General features: G+C 43.6%; 1 protein-coding gene across 1 annotated transcript in view; it reads left to right on the top strand.

Moving 5' to 3' along the window:
• The first annotated feature begins 4,439 nt into the window (after positions 1–4,439).
• The window catches only part of TAF4B (TATA-box binding protein associated factor 4b), a 113,707-nt gene continuing 103,781 nt past the window's right edge, over positions 4,440–14,365 (top strand). The window contains exon 1 of the mRNA XM_077352555.1: positions 4,440–5,301. Within this exon, the coding sequence (XP_077208670.1) occupies positions 4,668–5,301 (634 nt within the window). The 5' untranslated portion in view covers positions 4,440–4,667. The remainder of the gene's footprint in view (positions 5,302–14,365) is intronic.

Raw genomic sequence — 14,365 nt, 5'->3', positions numbered from 1 at the left:
GGCAAGTTTGGCCTTGGAGTACAAAATGAAGCAGGGCACAGGCTGGTAGAATTTTGTCAAGAGAATACAATGGTCATAGCAAACACTCTTTTCCAACAACCCAAGAGACGACTCTACACATGGACATCACCAGACGGTCAACACAGAAATCAGATTGACTATGTGCTCTGCAGCCAAAGATGGAAAAGTTCTATCCAGTCAATAAAAACAAGACCAGGAGCTGATTGTGGTTCAGATCATGAGCTTCTTGTTGCAAAATTTAGGCTTAAATTGAAGAAAGTAGGGAAAAGCATATCCCCGACAAATATACAGTAGAGGTGACAAATAGATTTAAGGAATTAGATCTGATAGAGTGCCTGAAGAACTATGGACGGAGGTTCGCGGCACTGTACAAGAGGTAGCAACTAAAACCATCCCAAAGAAAAAGAAATGCAAGAAATTAAAATGGCTGTCTGAGGAAGCTTTACAAATAGCTAAGGAGAGAAGGGAAGTGAAAGGCAAGGGAGGAAGAGAAAGATACACCCAATTGAATGCAGAATTCCAGAGAAAAGCTAGAAGAGATAAGAATGCCTTCTTAAATGAACAGTGCAAACAAATAGAAGAAAACAATAGAATCGGGAGGACCAGAGATCTTTTCAAGAAAATTGGAGATATGAAGAGAACGTTTCATGCAAAGATGGGTATGATAAGGGACCAAAATGGTAGGGACCTCACAGAAGCAGAAGAGATTAAACAAAGGTGGCAAAATTATACAGAAGAACTATACAAGAGCGAGCTTAACATCCCTGATGACCACAATGGGGTAGTTACTGACCTGGAGCCAGACATCCTGGAATGTGAAGTCAAATGGGCCTTAGGAAGTCTGAGCAACAATAAAGCTAGTGGTGGTGACAGCATTCCAGTTGAACTATTCAAAATCTTAAAGGACGATGCAGTAAAAGTGCTACACTCAATATGCCAGCAAATTTGGAAAACTCAACAATGGCCACAGGATTGGAAAAGGTCAGTTTACATTCCAATCCCTAAGAAGGGCAATGCCAAAGAATGTTCAAACTACCGCACCATTGCACTCATTTCTCATGCTAGCAAAGTTATGCTCAAAATCCTACAAGCTAGGCTCCAGCAATATGTGGACCGAGAACTTCCAGAAGTACAGGCAGGATTTCGAAGAGGCAGAGGAACTAGAGATCAAATTCCCAACATACGCTGGATCATGGAGAAAGCTAGGGAGTACCAGAAGAACGTCTACTTCTGCTTCATTGACTATGCTAAAGCCTTTGATGGTGTGGAGCACAACAAATTGTGGCAAGTTCTTAAAGAGATGGGAATACCAGAGCATCTTATTTGTCTCTTGAGAAATTTATATGCAGGTCAAGAAGCAACAGTGAGAACTGAACATGGAATCACTAACTGGTTCAAAATTGAGAAAGGAGTTCGGCAAGACTGTATACTGTCGCCTTGCCTATTTAACTTGTATGCAGAGCACATCATGAGAAATGCGGGATTAGAGGAGTCACAAATTGGGATCAAGATTGCAGGGAGAAATATCAACAACCTCAGATATGCAGATGATACCACTCTAATGGCAGAAAGTGAAGAGGAACTAAAAAGCCTGTTGATGCGGGTGAAGGAGGAGAGTGCAAAAGTTGGCTTGAAACTCAACATCAAGAAAACAAAGATCATGGCATCCGGCCCTCTCAATTCCTGGCAAATAGATGGGGAAGAAATGGAGATAGTGACAGATTTTATTTTCCTGGGCTCCAAGATCACTGCAGATGGGGACTGCAGCAAAGAAATTAAAAGACGCTTGCTCCTGGGGAGGAAAGCTATGGCAAATCTAGACAGCATCCTAAAAAGCAGAGACATCACCCTGCCAACAAAAGTGCGTTAAGTCAAGGCTATGGTATTCCCAGTTGCAATGTATGGCTGCGAAAGTTGGACCATGCCGTGCATCAAAGAATTGAGGCTTTTGAACTCTGGTGCTGGAGAAGACTCTTGCGAGTCCCTTGTCTGCAAGGCAAACAAACCGGTCAGTCCTAGAGGAGATCAGCCCTGACTGCTCTTTAGAAGGCCAGATCCTGAAGATGAAACTCAAATACTTTGGCCACCTCATGAGAAGGAAGGACTCCCTGGAGAAGAGCCTAATACTGGGAGCGATCGAGGGCAAAAGAAGAAGGGGACGACAGAGAATGAGGTGGCTGGATGGAGTCACTGAAGCAGTAGGTGCAAACTTAAATGGACTCCAGGGAATGGTAGAGGACAGGAAGGCCTGGAGGATCATTGTACATGGAGTTGCGATGGGTCGGACACGACTTCGCACATAACAACAACAACAACCACACCTGGCATATCAATCAAAAGTAATAAAAGGTGTTTTGTGCTTTCTGTTAGGCCAGAATCCCATAGCACTATCAAATGAACCCCTCCAGGATAGGATACTTTCTCAGTCATTGACCAGTAGGCCCTCAGTCTTATATGGATTGTGCTTCAGTTTACTGACCCTGATCCATCCAGTTACCTTTTCCAGGTACTTGTTCAGGACTTCAGCAGATGCAGAGCTAGATGTTATCTTCATTTTAGTAGCATCTCCTGCTTGCTGGACTATCTTTCCTAGAGGTTTCTTTCAGATATTATCCAGCATCAAGACAAGATGGATCCCTGCTGGACCCCAAACATCAAGGCACCAAGCAGCAGTCTCTACCTTTTGGAAACAGCCAATCAAGTAAGAGTGGAGTCACTGAACCATGATGCCCCTCTACTTCCAACCCAGCCAGCTTCTCCAGAAGGATACTCATAAACAGACAAGGCATACAGCAATCACCACAAATACCATAGCATGCCTTTATTTTATCCTGTGAAGCCTTAATATCATTCAGATACTCAGCTCTTACATAGCACTTTCAGTGTTCAAAGAGGCGCACAGATATTGCCTTGTAATCTTTTACAATAGCTCTGTGAAAGGGACAAGTATCAGCTCCATATTGCAAGATGAATGGCTTTCCCAAGGCCAGGAGAGATTTGAACCAGGGACCTCATGAATCATAATTTATTCTCTTAGTTATTATGCTACAGTAGCTGTCTCAGGTCGGTAGTATGTGTACACTGGATTTGGTATTGAGGAAAAGGGATTTCTGAGTGAAAGCTTCAAGCTTATTCTGGGGAAAATTATACCTGCAAGATATATGAAAATAAGGCTGCAGTTGGACTATCCCTTTCACAGGTTACTACCCAGACAGGTTTCACCTAGCTTTATTTTGCCCTTCTCACATCCGGAATTACTCTTTGTTGCCAGCACCAGACCAGTAATCAGAAGTTCATTTGTGTGCTTGGCCCCTGAACATCTAGCGCTGTTTCTTAAAATACTTTTCTCCAGATTAAGAATTATCCTTTTATTGCAGCATTGTGGAAGAAGGAAAAAACATAGCAATTTCACAAGGTAGGGCTGTTAACAGCCAGCCAGGCAGTTTCATATCCTTTCTTGGTTAGCAAGAGCCAAATGCAGCTTTCAGTTGGTGTACACTTATCACCACCATTTTCATGCAAAGAAAAGTAACCCTATTTCATCTGTACCCTGCATTCTCCTTTTATCCTCACAATCACCAAGATCATTTAGCAAGCTTCTGTGTCTCCCAGGGACTTGTCTGAAACTCATCCCACTGTACTATGCATTGGCTTAGGTGAACAAGCAGTTACATAACAAGCAGGTTACATAAGAAAAAGGAAGAAAATAGAACTGAGAGGCAGCGTGGTATAGTGGTGCAGTTGTTACTGTCAAGCTTGGACTTCCACTGTGATGCAGAAGCTCATTGGGAAACTTTGGGCCATTCACTTGCAGCCCAGCCTATTTGGCTGGGTTGGTGGGAAGATAAAATAGAGGAAGGGAGAATTCCTGTAAGCTGCTTTAGCTCCCCATTAGATAGAAAAGTAGGGTGCAAATCTTTTTTAAAGGATATACCATAATGTGTGTTTATATAATCTAGGTAAATACAAGCATGTTCTAGGTAGTTAGATTAATACAAACATGCATAGAGAAAGTTTCAGAGGGTAGCTGTGTTGGTCTCCGGTAGAACAGTTAGTGCTGAATTCAGGAGCACCTTAGAGACCAGCAAGAGTTTCCATGCTGAGAATTGTCTTTGAACCAGGATGGTCAGGGGAAATTGCAAACCATTACTTATAATTCAGAATACTGACGAGATTAATTGTACAGTTTTAGAGTGCAGTCAAAGAGCCAAGTCTACACAACACATCTTCTTTCCGTGTGACCGGTTCTAACTATCACAAGTTGCATTCCCATGGGCAACCGCAACGTGCGAAAGGATGTCCACTTCCTGCGGTAACTTTCCCTCAGCTTTCTTCGGTCGTGTGGACAGCTGCCTCGATGACGTGGCTCTCAGGAGGCTGCGCGACTTAGCCAATGAAACTGCAGAGGACCCGCGGGAGAGTCCCGCGCGCTATGGCGCGTGCGCCGGGACTCCGCCGGGGTACATAAGTGCGGCTAATGGAGGCAAAGCCTCTGGGCTTGTTGCCGGCGGCGGGGGAGGAGGCGAGCCCCAGGTGACGCAGGACCGAGCGGCATGTGCGGCGCTCTGCCGGGCGTGCTCCGCTAAAGGAGGCGCCCCGGCAGCCTCCACGTGAGCGCGCGGTGGGAGCAGAGGAGCCGGCGGCGGATGCGTGCCCATGTGTTTCTGGCGGAGAGGTCCCTGCGCGGTCCGGCGGCTGCAGCGGTAGCATTTTGTGCGCTGGGAAGCCTCCTGCCGTTACCGCATCGTCAGCTGCTGCGTCTTCGCCCGGCTTCTGGGAACTCCTGGCGGCTGCTATGCTGTGGACACATTGGGGCTCTGCTGGAAGCCCTAGCCCGTTGCTTTTCAGCGCAGTTGGTCTCCTCCATGAGCATCCCGCCGCCGGCTGTACCGGCAGCCCTGGGGAAGGGGACGCCCTCCGGGCCTCCTGAGCACATTGCCTTGGCGGCAGGCCCGCCTCTCAACGGGGCCAGTGGAGTCCAGGAAGCTCCCACGGTGTTGCACGTCCAGACCTCGGTTGCCTCCGTCTCCTGCCCGGTGGCGGCTGCTCTGAACCCCGGGGGCACCCCAGTTCCTGTCAGCCTGGTGCCTTCAGCTTCCCGGCAGGCCGGCGTGCTGGCTGCTCCCGGAGGGGCTCTGGCGGCCAGAGTAGCGCCCCTCGTTCCTGGCCAAGGACTCCCCAAACCTTCCAGTGCGGCTGCCGCCCTGGTGCCCCCGGCTGCATCGAAAGCCCCGCCAACGGCGACAGTACAGCTACCGGCGAACTTTCCGTTTCCCCAAGGTAAGGGACTTCTGTAGGGCTCCTTCCCTCAGTATAGCCTTGCGCTTGAGAAGGCACCTCAAGAGAGACCTCTGGAGCAAAGTTGACCCTGTTGTTTAAAGGTGGGTAGGAGAGGCCAGAGAGAGCAGCTGTGACTTGGAATGCTGTTTACTGAACTAGTAAGTAGGGGAAATTACGGTTGCCTTGCTCCATTGCAGTGTCGCTTCTCTCTCAGGAGACTGGTCTGGTAGGATAAGAAGCTACAGCAGGCCACAGCCTTCCCATCAGTGTAAATACAGAAGCACTGGGTCTACTGCATGTATTCACTGAATAAAGGCTCCTGGTTATGGTTTGATGGGGATGGTTTGGAGACCGATACTTGACACATGTGAGTGTCCAACAAGCTGAGAAGTGAAACAGGCAACTGAATACTATACCAGTCCCAACATCATATTTATCTTATGATCCAGCTAGAGGTTTACTGGCTTACTCTGGGAAGAGGCCAGAAAGCAAAAAAATTCCTCCTTTTGGAGTTGCTTGATCCAAACTGTGGTTTTCTTTAAACCCAGTAGTGTGTTTATATTTAAACTGGCAGTACCCATATATAAGGTTGCACAGATTTCCACTAGCTCCTCCCTTAGAACTTCGGTTGTACTGGTACTGTACAACCACACACAAAAAAACCCTGGTCAGATCACATCCAGAAATGGCTATTGACTCCTTGTTTTAAAATCCTATTAGGAAGCTGCAGACGCTGTATAGGCTACCTAATGGCTAGAGAATGGTTATGTACTTCTACTTTTTCTGCTTTCTAGTCAGTGACTATATTGGGTTTCTGAAGGAACAACTCTTTAGAAAAGTAAACTCAGTAATTATTTCCATTATGTGGACAAGTCAGAATGGATTTACAATTTATCGTCTAAGTGAAATTCAAAAGTTTGTTTTGAGCAGCAGCTGAAACTTGTTTGACTGTAGCTTGCTTGTTTTCACTAGGTCTCTGAAACATTCTCATGTATTAAATATGGATGAAAATTAAGATAGGATCACATGTTCAGTGCTGTTATGATGCAGATAGAGGGTAGAGGGGGTCACTTGCATATGTCTTTGGGTTTTGATCTAGTGTAATGTCTCAGAGGAGTATAAGTGGCTGCTGGTCTCCAGGCTGATAGAGACCACCACCACCACCCATTGCCCACTGTCCCATGCTATCATCTAGTGAAATAATTACCTGTCTCTGTTGATACTGACTCTAGCCCTTGTTGAAGTATTATCAAGGAATGTCTTTTTGGCCGCCTCTTCTGACATTCCTTTCCATTGCTGGCTCTGGGTTGGTTAGATCCTGTTTTGAACTGGTTGAAATGTTAACTGTATAGCATGACAATCCTTAAACAATGTGGGTACACTTTGCTTCAAGGGGTGAAATTTAGTACCATTTGTTTTAAAGGTGAGATATGCAAATCTCCCATTTTTGTTTTGTAGAAATTGGGCTGTTGGATTACGTATACCAGATTTCTACTCCATGTCAGAAGCAATTGGTTGTTGCCATTGTGTAAACAACTTAAAGAATGTTGATAGGATGCTTGAAAGTTATGAAACTTCAATTGTTCAGACCGAATCAATATCCATCATGGTTGACTACCAACTCTTTTGAGCTGAATGGGTTTTTCACTGAGATTAGCATCTCTTTGGAGGAGGTCAGGTTCCTGTAAAAGGTGATAATTCATACACTCCTAAAACCAAACACTAAATAAAGAGGCAGTTCTTGACCAGTATTTGAAACAATAGTAGTCAAACTTCTCCAAGCCTTTCTGGATATCTGCCTTTCTCTAACTCTTCCTATCAGGCCTGACTATGAGTTGTACTGTAGTGGTGAATTATATTTGTTTAGGATTTTGACATAATGACTTTAACTCTAAGAGCAGTCTTAGATTGCATGGTGGGTGTGCCAACAATGTCTCTCTATAATTGCATATTTTTTTTATCTGGGAGAAGAGAAAGTGATTTCTGGGGAAGCTGCATTGGTGTAATTTCCTGGATTAAGCAGATTGGCAATCTGGTTTTAAGATTAGTTATAGCACTGAAACAGCCTTAGTCACCCTGGTTGTTGACTAGTGCTGGGAGATGGACAGAGGGCAGGTGACCCTGTTGATTCTCCTTTAACTCTTGGCAGCTTTCCATTCTGTTGATCATGCTATCCTTCTGGAATGTCTTTCCAGGTTGGAATGCAAAACATCATTTTGTGGTGGTTCTGGTCCTTCTTGGAAGGTAGGTTTCAGAAGGTTGTGCTGGAGGACTACTGCTTAGCCCCAATATATCATATACTCTATCAGTTAATGCAGTATGTGAAGTATAGGTGTTAAACTGCAAATATTTCCATTGCCTTAAAATAGGCCCAGCTATATTTAAGTCTTGTGAGAGCAGTGGTTCCCAATGTGGTGCCTCTGGGGGCCATGACACACATGAATGTATTTCTTGGTGCTTGTAGGGATCTTTCTCAAAGTGAAGAGCCACTCCAGGCTTTCATCTACTTCTGTTAAGTAGGAGATGATTTCAAAAAGACCAAGAGGCATTGCTTTTGCCGATCAAAACAACTGCATCAGTCATCACATGGAAGCTTAGCAACTCAACTTTTTGCTTCAACGTTCATTCTTTTGTAGTTGGTTATATCTCTCCTGTTGTGGCAGCCATTTTGCACTGATGCCTGGCACCTATTTTCACAATTCCAAAGAGGGAGGGATAGTAGGGAGGGAAAAGTTTTAATGTCTTATTTCTTGGCTCATATTTTAGTTGGTCTCAGGTTGTTTATGGCCTTAAAGGTTTGAATTTTGCCTAGAAATGGGTAATCAGTGGAGATCTTCCAGTACAGGTATGATATTTGTAACCAACTTCTGACAATGGCCTGCCTGCCGGATTTTGGACCAACTGAAATTGCTTGAATGTTTTCAAAGGAAGCCCCCACGTAGAGTGTATTAGAGTAATCAAACTTGGAGGTGATCACAATTTTAAAAGTATAGTCATAACTGTCAGGATTGGATAGCACCCTAAATTGCATCCGGCAATGTTAGTAGGTCTGTTAAGAATATCATCAGTCTTGTATGACTTTGTGGTAGAAAAATGGGTGCAACTGACTCGTGTAATTGAAATCTGGCTGAATGACAGTGATTATGTCACAAATAACTTCAGCGGGGTATGCAAGTCTCCTTTAATTTGATTCTGGAGACACTTGAGGAGGAGAGCTTGCCAGAATTCTTTGAGCTTTTTTCCTTTTATGACTTCCCAGTGCAAGCAATTGTATGTATCTTGTGCTGGGTGCCAGAAACAGTCTGGTGCTTCTGCTGGTGTACAGGAGGCTTAATGTAACATTCATGTCATGGTCAGATTGCTACTTAATGATTTGATAAATCTGAGTAAAAGCATTCAATGATAATGTTGAAAAAGTCCAGGCAAACTTCTTTCAACAACTCATAGGTGCCTCAAAATGTGTGCCTTATTCTGCTGTTGCACCAAACTGGGCCAGCATCTCTTGGAAACTAAGGCCTGGATCATAACTTTTAAATATTGGCTAGGTTTAATTTCTGTTAAATTTAATTGGCTGTTTAATATCTCATTTAAAAATTACTCCTCCTGTGCCAACTGGTTTTCTGTTATTGAGTCCAGAATCACTCAAATTGGATTTTCAGTAGACTTTTTTGCTGCTATCAGATGATTCAGCCGTACTTCATGCTTTAAAACGAAGATTATTAGATCTTGAATATTCAAAAAAAATTTCCTTCTCAACCTCATATATGTTCTCCTATCAAGTTTAGTTTACAAATCCATCATGGAAAGATGACTCACTATTTCTATAACCTTGATAACCCTTACCAGCATAGACCTTTCATGGTGGCTAGAATGAATATTGTCCCCTCTAAGGTGCTCACTGGGTGATAACTGAAGATTCCACTTCAGGAGAGGTTATGTTTATGCTCTGCAAATTCACCAGATTCAATACAACGCAACATTATTGATTGCCATCTTCATGAGGTTCCTTATGAAGAATTTCCTATCTCTCTATTGCATTCTAAGGAATTTGTAAAAGGGAAAATTGCATTTCAATACTTACTAAGTGACTTTTCACCTGAAATTACATCTATGACTGCAAATATTTGGTGGAAGTTTTAAAAGCCAGTTTGGTGTAGTGGTGAGGAGTGCAGACTTCTAATCTGGCATGCCAGGTTCAATTCTGCACTCCCCCACATGCAACCAGCTGAGTGACCTTGGCCTCGCCACGGCATTGATAAAACTGTTCTGACTGGGCAGTGATATAGGGCTCTCTCAGCCTCACCCACCTCACAGGGTGTCTGTTGTGGGGAGAGGAATGGGAAAGCGACTGTAAGCCACTTTGAACCTCCTTCGGGTAGAGAAAAGCGGCACATAAGAACCAACTCTTCTTCTAAAAGTTAGGTCTAAGATTTTAGTGTATCCTATTGCAATTTGTTTTGTTGTTGCTGTTTATATATATATTTCCAGCTGCTTGATACTTCTCTTTTATACACTGTAATGATGATATGGAATGCCAATAAAGGAAATGAATGAATGACATCTATATCCTTGAAATGTGTGGGACCACTGAGATGACCTGCTTCCAGAAACAATTGGATCCTGCTTCCAGAAATAATTTGATCCATTTGGTTTCCAGAACGTTCTTGGTGATTTTGAGTAGCATAATGTTACACTCCAGTTCTTTGCAATTATTGATAGCTGCTTCTTTATGTCCTTTTCTGCTCTCCGCAATAGCTCTCGCTCTTTAGTTTACTAGGGGACTGAGGAATGAGAAGAAGACAATTGGAACAATGGTCATGTAAAATTTGCACTGAATTTGAAGTAGTATGACTTAAACCACATTTGAAGGCTGCTGAAGATAGTGATGGGAATAGAAAACATTCTATACCCATTAGTACCATTGGATCTGCATATAGCTCAGTTACCGGAATTTGAGTTTTTAGATAAGTTCCTCAGATGAGGGTGATGGAAATGCTATCATCAGCAGTTTTGCATATTCTTTGTTAAAGGAACCCTCCATAGATTAAAAAAAAAAGGAACTGGCAAATTACCAGCTAGTGTCTAATCTGTTTACTGGGGAAGGTTATTGAGCTAGTGGTGGCTGACCACCTTCAAGTTTTCTAGGATGAGACATCTGCCCTGGCCCCCATTTAATTGGGTTTTCAGGCCTAGCTTTGGGATTGAGATAGCACTAGTTGATGATCTCAGTTTACATCTGAATCAAGGCATGCCAGCTCTGTTGATCATCAGCCTATGATACAGTTGACCATTTGGTCTTTGGGGGCAAGAAGCATTGCACTTAGTTGGTTCTCCTTGTTCTTCTAGTGATGCTTTCAGAGTGTCATTATTAGGGAGGAACAGTCTTCCCTTGGGACCCAGGATCCCACAGGGTTCAGTTTACTCTGTGATGTTAACATACATAAACCCTCTTGCCAAGTTTATCAGGACGTTTGGAGTTGGGGCCATCAATACACTGATGACAGATGGCTCTTCCTCTTGCTGGTGAAGACTGAAATGCTATCTGGAGGGTCATTCCTGAGACTCAGTGGTGTCCAGTTGACAGATGTAGACTCTGTCAAGAGTCTCAAAGAGTGGCTAGATGCTGTACTATGATTGGATACACAAATGTCAATGGTCATGTGATATTTTTTCAACTGCACCAGCAGCACCAGCTAACAACTTATTTGTCTTGATCGGTCTTGCCACATTAATCCATGCAAATATCACCTCTAGATTATTTATTTTATGAGCTCATGGCAATTCACAATATTTAAAACTACAAAATATAACAATAAAACAATAAGAATTAGTGAGATCAAAACCCTCGCTCCTAAGGAAAGAGATCTTGTCCAGAGATGCTGGACAGGGGAGGAGAGATGGGGAGTTAACTCCAAAGAACAGCCATCTTTTAATGTACTGGGGATTTTATGGTCTGGGTTGTTTTAGTCTTTTATTATAAACTGCCATGAATCTTCAAGAGCGGTGGTATTTATTTATTTAATTTCTAACCCGCCTCTCCCTGGAGGCTTGAGGTGGGTTACAACATATATATCAAAACCCCATACAAACCCCAAAAACAATATAAAATAATGATAAAACAACAACCGTATAAAACAAGATGCAGCGGCGCAAAAAAAGACTCTGCCTGGACCTAACTCCAGAAGGGCAAAAGCATTCACAGAGGGTGCTGATGACATTCGCTACCGACACTCCACTGGGGGAGTGTCGATCCCACGATCTTCCTTGCTGCCCGGCCTCAACTATAGACCTGGTGGAAGAGCTCCATTTTGCAAACCCCGTGGAAAGCTTAAATAAATAAACATTCAATATAAAATCATAAACCAGTCAACAAGCTAGTATCTGGTGCTTATGGTATCCTGCTCATTGCTTCTGGTGTTCAAGGAGTGTGTTGGTGTGAGGGCCTGATAGATGCTATGTCCTCATTGGTCCCAACCACATGCTGGTGGAAGAACTCCATCTTGCAGGCCCTGAGCCAGTTCCGACAGAACCCTCAGTTCTTCTAGGAGCTCATTCCACCAGGTAGTGGCCAGGATAACAGAAGCCCTTGCCCTGGTTGAGGTCAAACATACATCTCTAAGGCCAGGGATCACCAGCCTGTTTGAATTAGTAGAGATCTCTTCTGGGGGCTGCACTTACCCTCTTGATCCAAGAAATTTTTAAACAGAGGCTGGATAGCCATCTGGCGGAGAGGCTGATTCTGTGAGGCTCAAGGGGGTGGCAGGTTACAGTGGATGAGTGATGGGTTGTGAGCGTCCTGCATAGTGCAGGGGGTTGAACGATAAGGGTTTTCTTATTCTAAAAATCAAAACATTTCATTGGGGGACTTGCCCAGATTTTACAATTTTTTCAATTGATTAAATTGAAAACAGTCCTCAGGAGAAAAATGTCGCCCCTGTCCACAATTTTTATGCCTCCAGACCTTCACATCTATACTAGTTACTGACATTCCTTTCAAAACAGTTCATTTAACTTATGTTTTTAAGTACTGATTTGACAGTTTAATTTCTAATGTAATTGCAGCATTATCCTTTTAGATAAGAGCTGGTATATGTGCTATTAACTGCACTCAAGTTGATTTCATTGTTTCCCTTGTTCTTCTCCAAATTTCTTTCTTTTCCTGGCCTTTGTCTCCCCATCTCCAGTAATGGTCACTGGAATCTGGCATCCTATTTCTGTTTTCTGTCCTCGTCTGCTCCCTACTATTTAAAGGAATCTTGTCTCTTTAAATGAATTGTGTGTGGGCTAGAGAGCATATAACTCACTGGAGTGTATAATTCAGGTATGACAAGACAAGGCGATACTGTTTCAAAAGATTGATGTTTCAGAGAGAGGGACTCACTTCTAGTGGGTGGAGTGTTGGCATTTGTGAAGCAGGTGAAGAGCTTGGTAGTATGCATGGACCACTGCCTGTATGAAAAGTAATTCGGCGTAGTACCAAGAAGTGCCTTATAACAGCTGTTTTTAGTTCGCCAGCTCTCCCTGTTCTTGGACAGCTGATCTGGCTATACTGATCCATGCTTTTGTAACATGAAAAGTAGGTTACTAGAATGTGTTCTAGGTTGGACAGCCTTTGAAGACCACCTGAAAACTGCATCTGATTCAGAATGTAGCAGCCTGATTGCCAGCTAGCCAATGGGAACATATCTCGCCCAGCTATGCTGGCTTTGTTTCAGAGTGCATTACAGGGTGTTGGCTATGAACTTTAAAGTCAGTCATATCCTATGAGCCATTTACCTGAAGGGCTTCTCCCATATGTCCTTGTGCTCCAGCTAGGCCTCCTAGGATCAGCTATGGAGCTTTTTCTATCATAGCTCCCTTGGAACTGGCTTTCTGAGGAGGTGAAAGGAGAGCCATCAGAAATACTCAGAAGGTACTGTGGTGCCATTCATTTGCCAGGGAATTTAATGGGCTATAAACTGCAGGTATATTTGAGGAAAGACTTGTCTGAAGTTTTGTTTTGTTGGTTTTGCTATTGTGGTGTTTTTAAATTGTCACCTGTAAGCCACATTGAATCATAAGTGAAACTTATCTCTTTTCATAAATGAATGAGCAGGGCTGGAGATGATGTAACAGTTATCTATCGATGTGTTTTCAGATACCTGTTTCCTCCTTTGCCCAAAGCAAAGACCTAAGTCTGTCTCTCTGTCTCTCTCTCCCTCTCTCTCTCCCTTTGGAGTAGCAGCTGCTTGAGAAGAGTCCAAGAAGCCTTAGCCCGTTTCCGCATGGAGGGGTAAAACACAAGTGGCTTCCTGCTTGCAAATGAGGGATGGTAAACATCTATACACCTGCCCACCCTCTTTCCCAGCTCATTTCCCACCTCCACAAAAGAGAAATAGAGCTTGTTTTGCCTGCCTGATCCCAAAAAAATTGTGAACATTGTGCAGAAGATTTTATTTAACCTTTGACAATGTAGGTATGCAGGTGGGTGCGAGGGCGGGACAATGCTGCAGAGACTATCAAGCCTTTTCCCCTCCATATGGTCTTGTCCCTGGTTGCTCACTGATGTAAGGTGACCAGATTTTAACATTGGTAAAGCGGGACACCATTGACCAGGGGGGTTCTTGATTAAAAATTTGATCTATATGGAGCAACACAAAGTTTCATAGAATGCAAAGAACACAAAAATAGTATTGTAATATATATTTTTAAAATTTCAACATAAGTACAATTTGCCAGGTACCCCCAGATGTCCCTCCAAAAGTGGGACAATCTGGTCACCTTACACTGATGGAATGCGTGATTGAGGGTGGTAAATCCAGTTTCGGTGATTTCCCTCATTGCAAGTTAAAAATGCCCCAAATTCAAACCAGCTCCTTGACAGCCTCGGGATGCAGGTGACAACATGTGCGGGGGGGGGGGGGCGCTCTAAAGGCTGCCAACATTCAAAGGCAGATTCCTTGTGCGAAAATGGTCTCTATGTCTGTGGAGAGAAAATGTTCAGCAGTGACTGTATTCATCTCAAGGCAGCATTTGTTTTGTCTTCCCAATATTTTGTTGTTGACCCCAGCCACCCATGGCAGCT

This window comes from Paroedura picta, chromosome 9 (genome assembly GCF_049243985.1).
Source record: "Paroedura picta isolate Pp20150507F chromosome 9, Ppicta_v3.0, whole genome shotgun sequence".
Lineage (NCBI taxonomy): Eukaryota > Metazoa > Chordata > Lepidosauria > Squamata > Gekkonidae > Paroedura > Paroedura picta.
The sequence above is the reverse complement of the archived record's forward strand: the minus strand, read 5'-3'. Positions and strand labels throughout refer to the sequence as shown.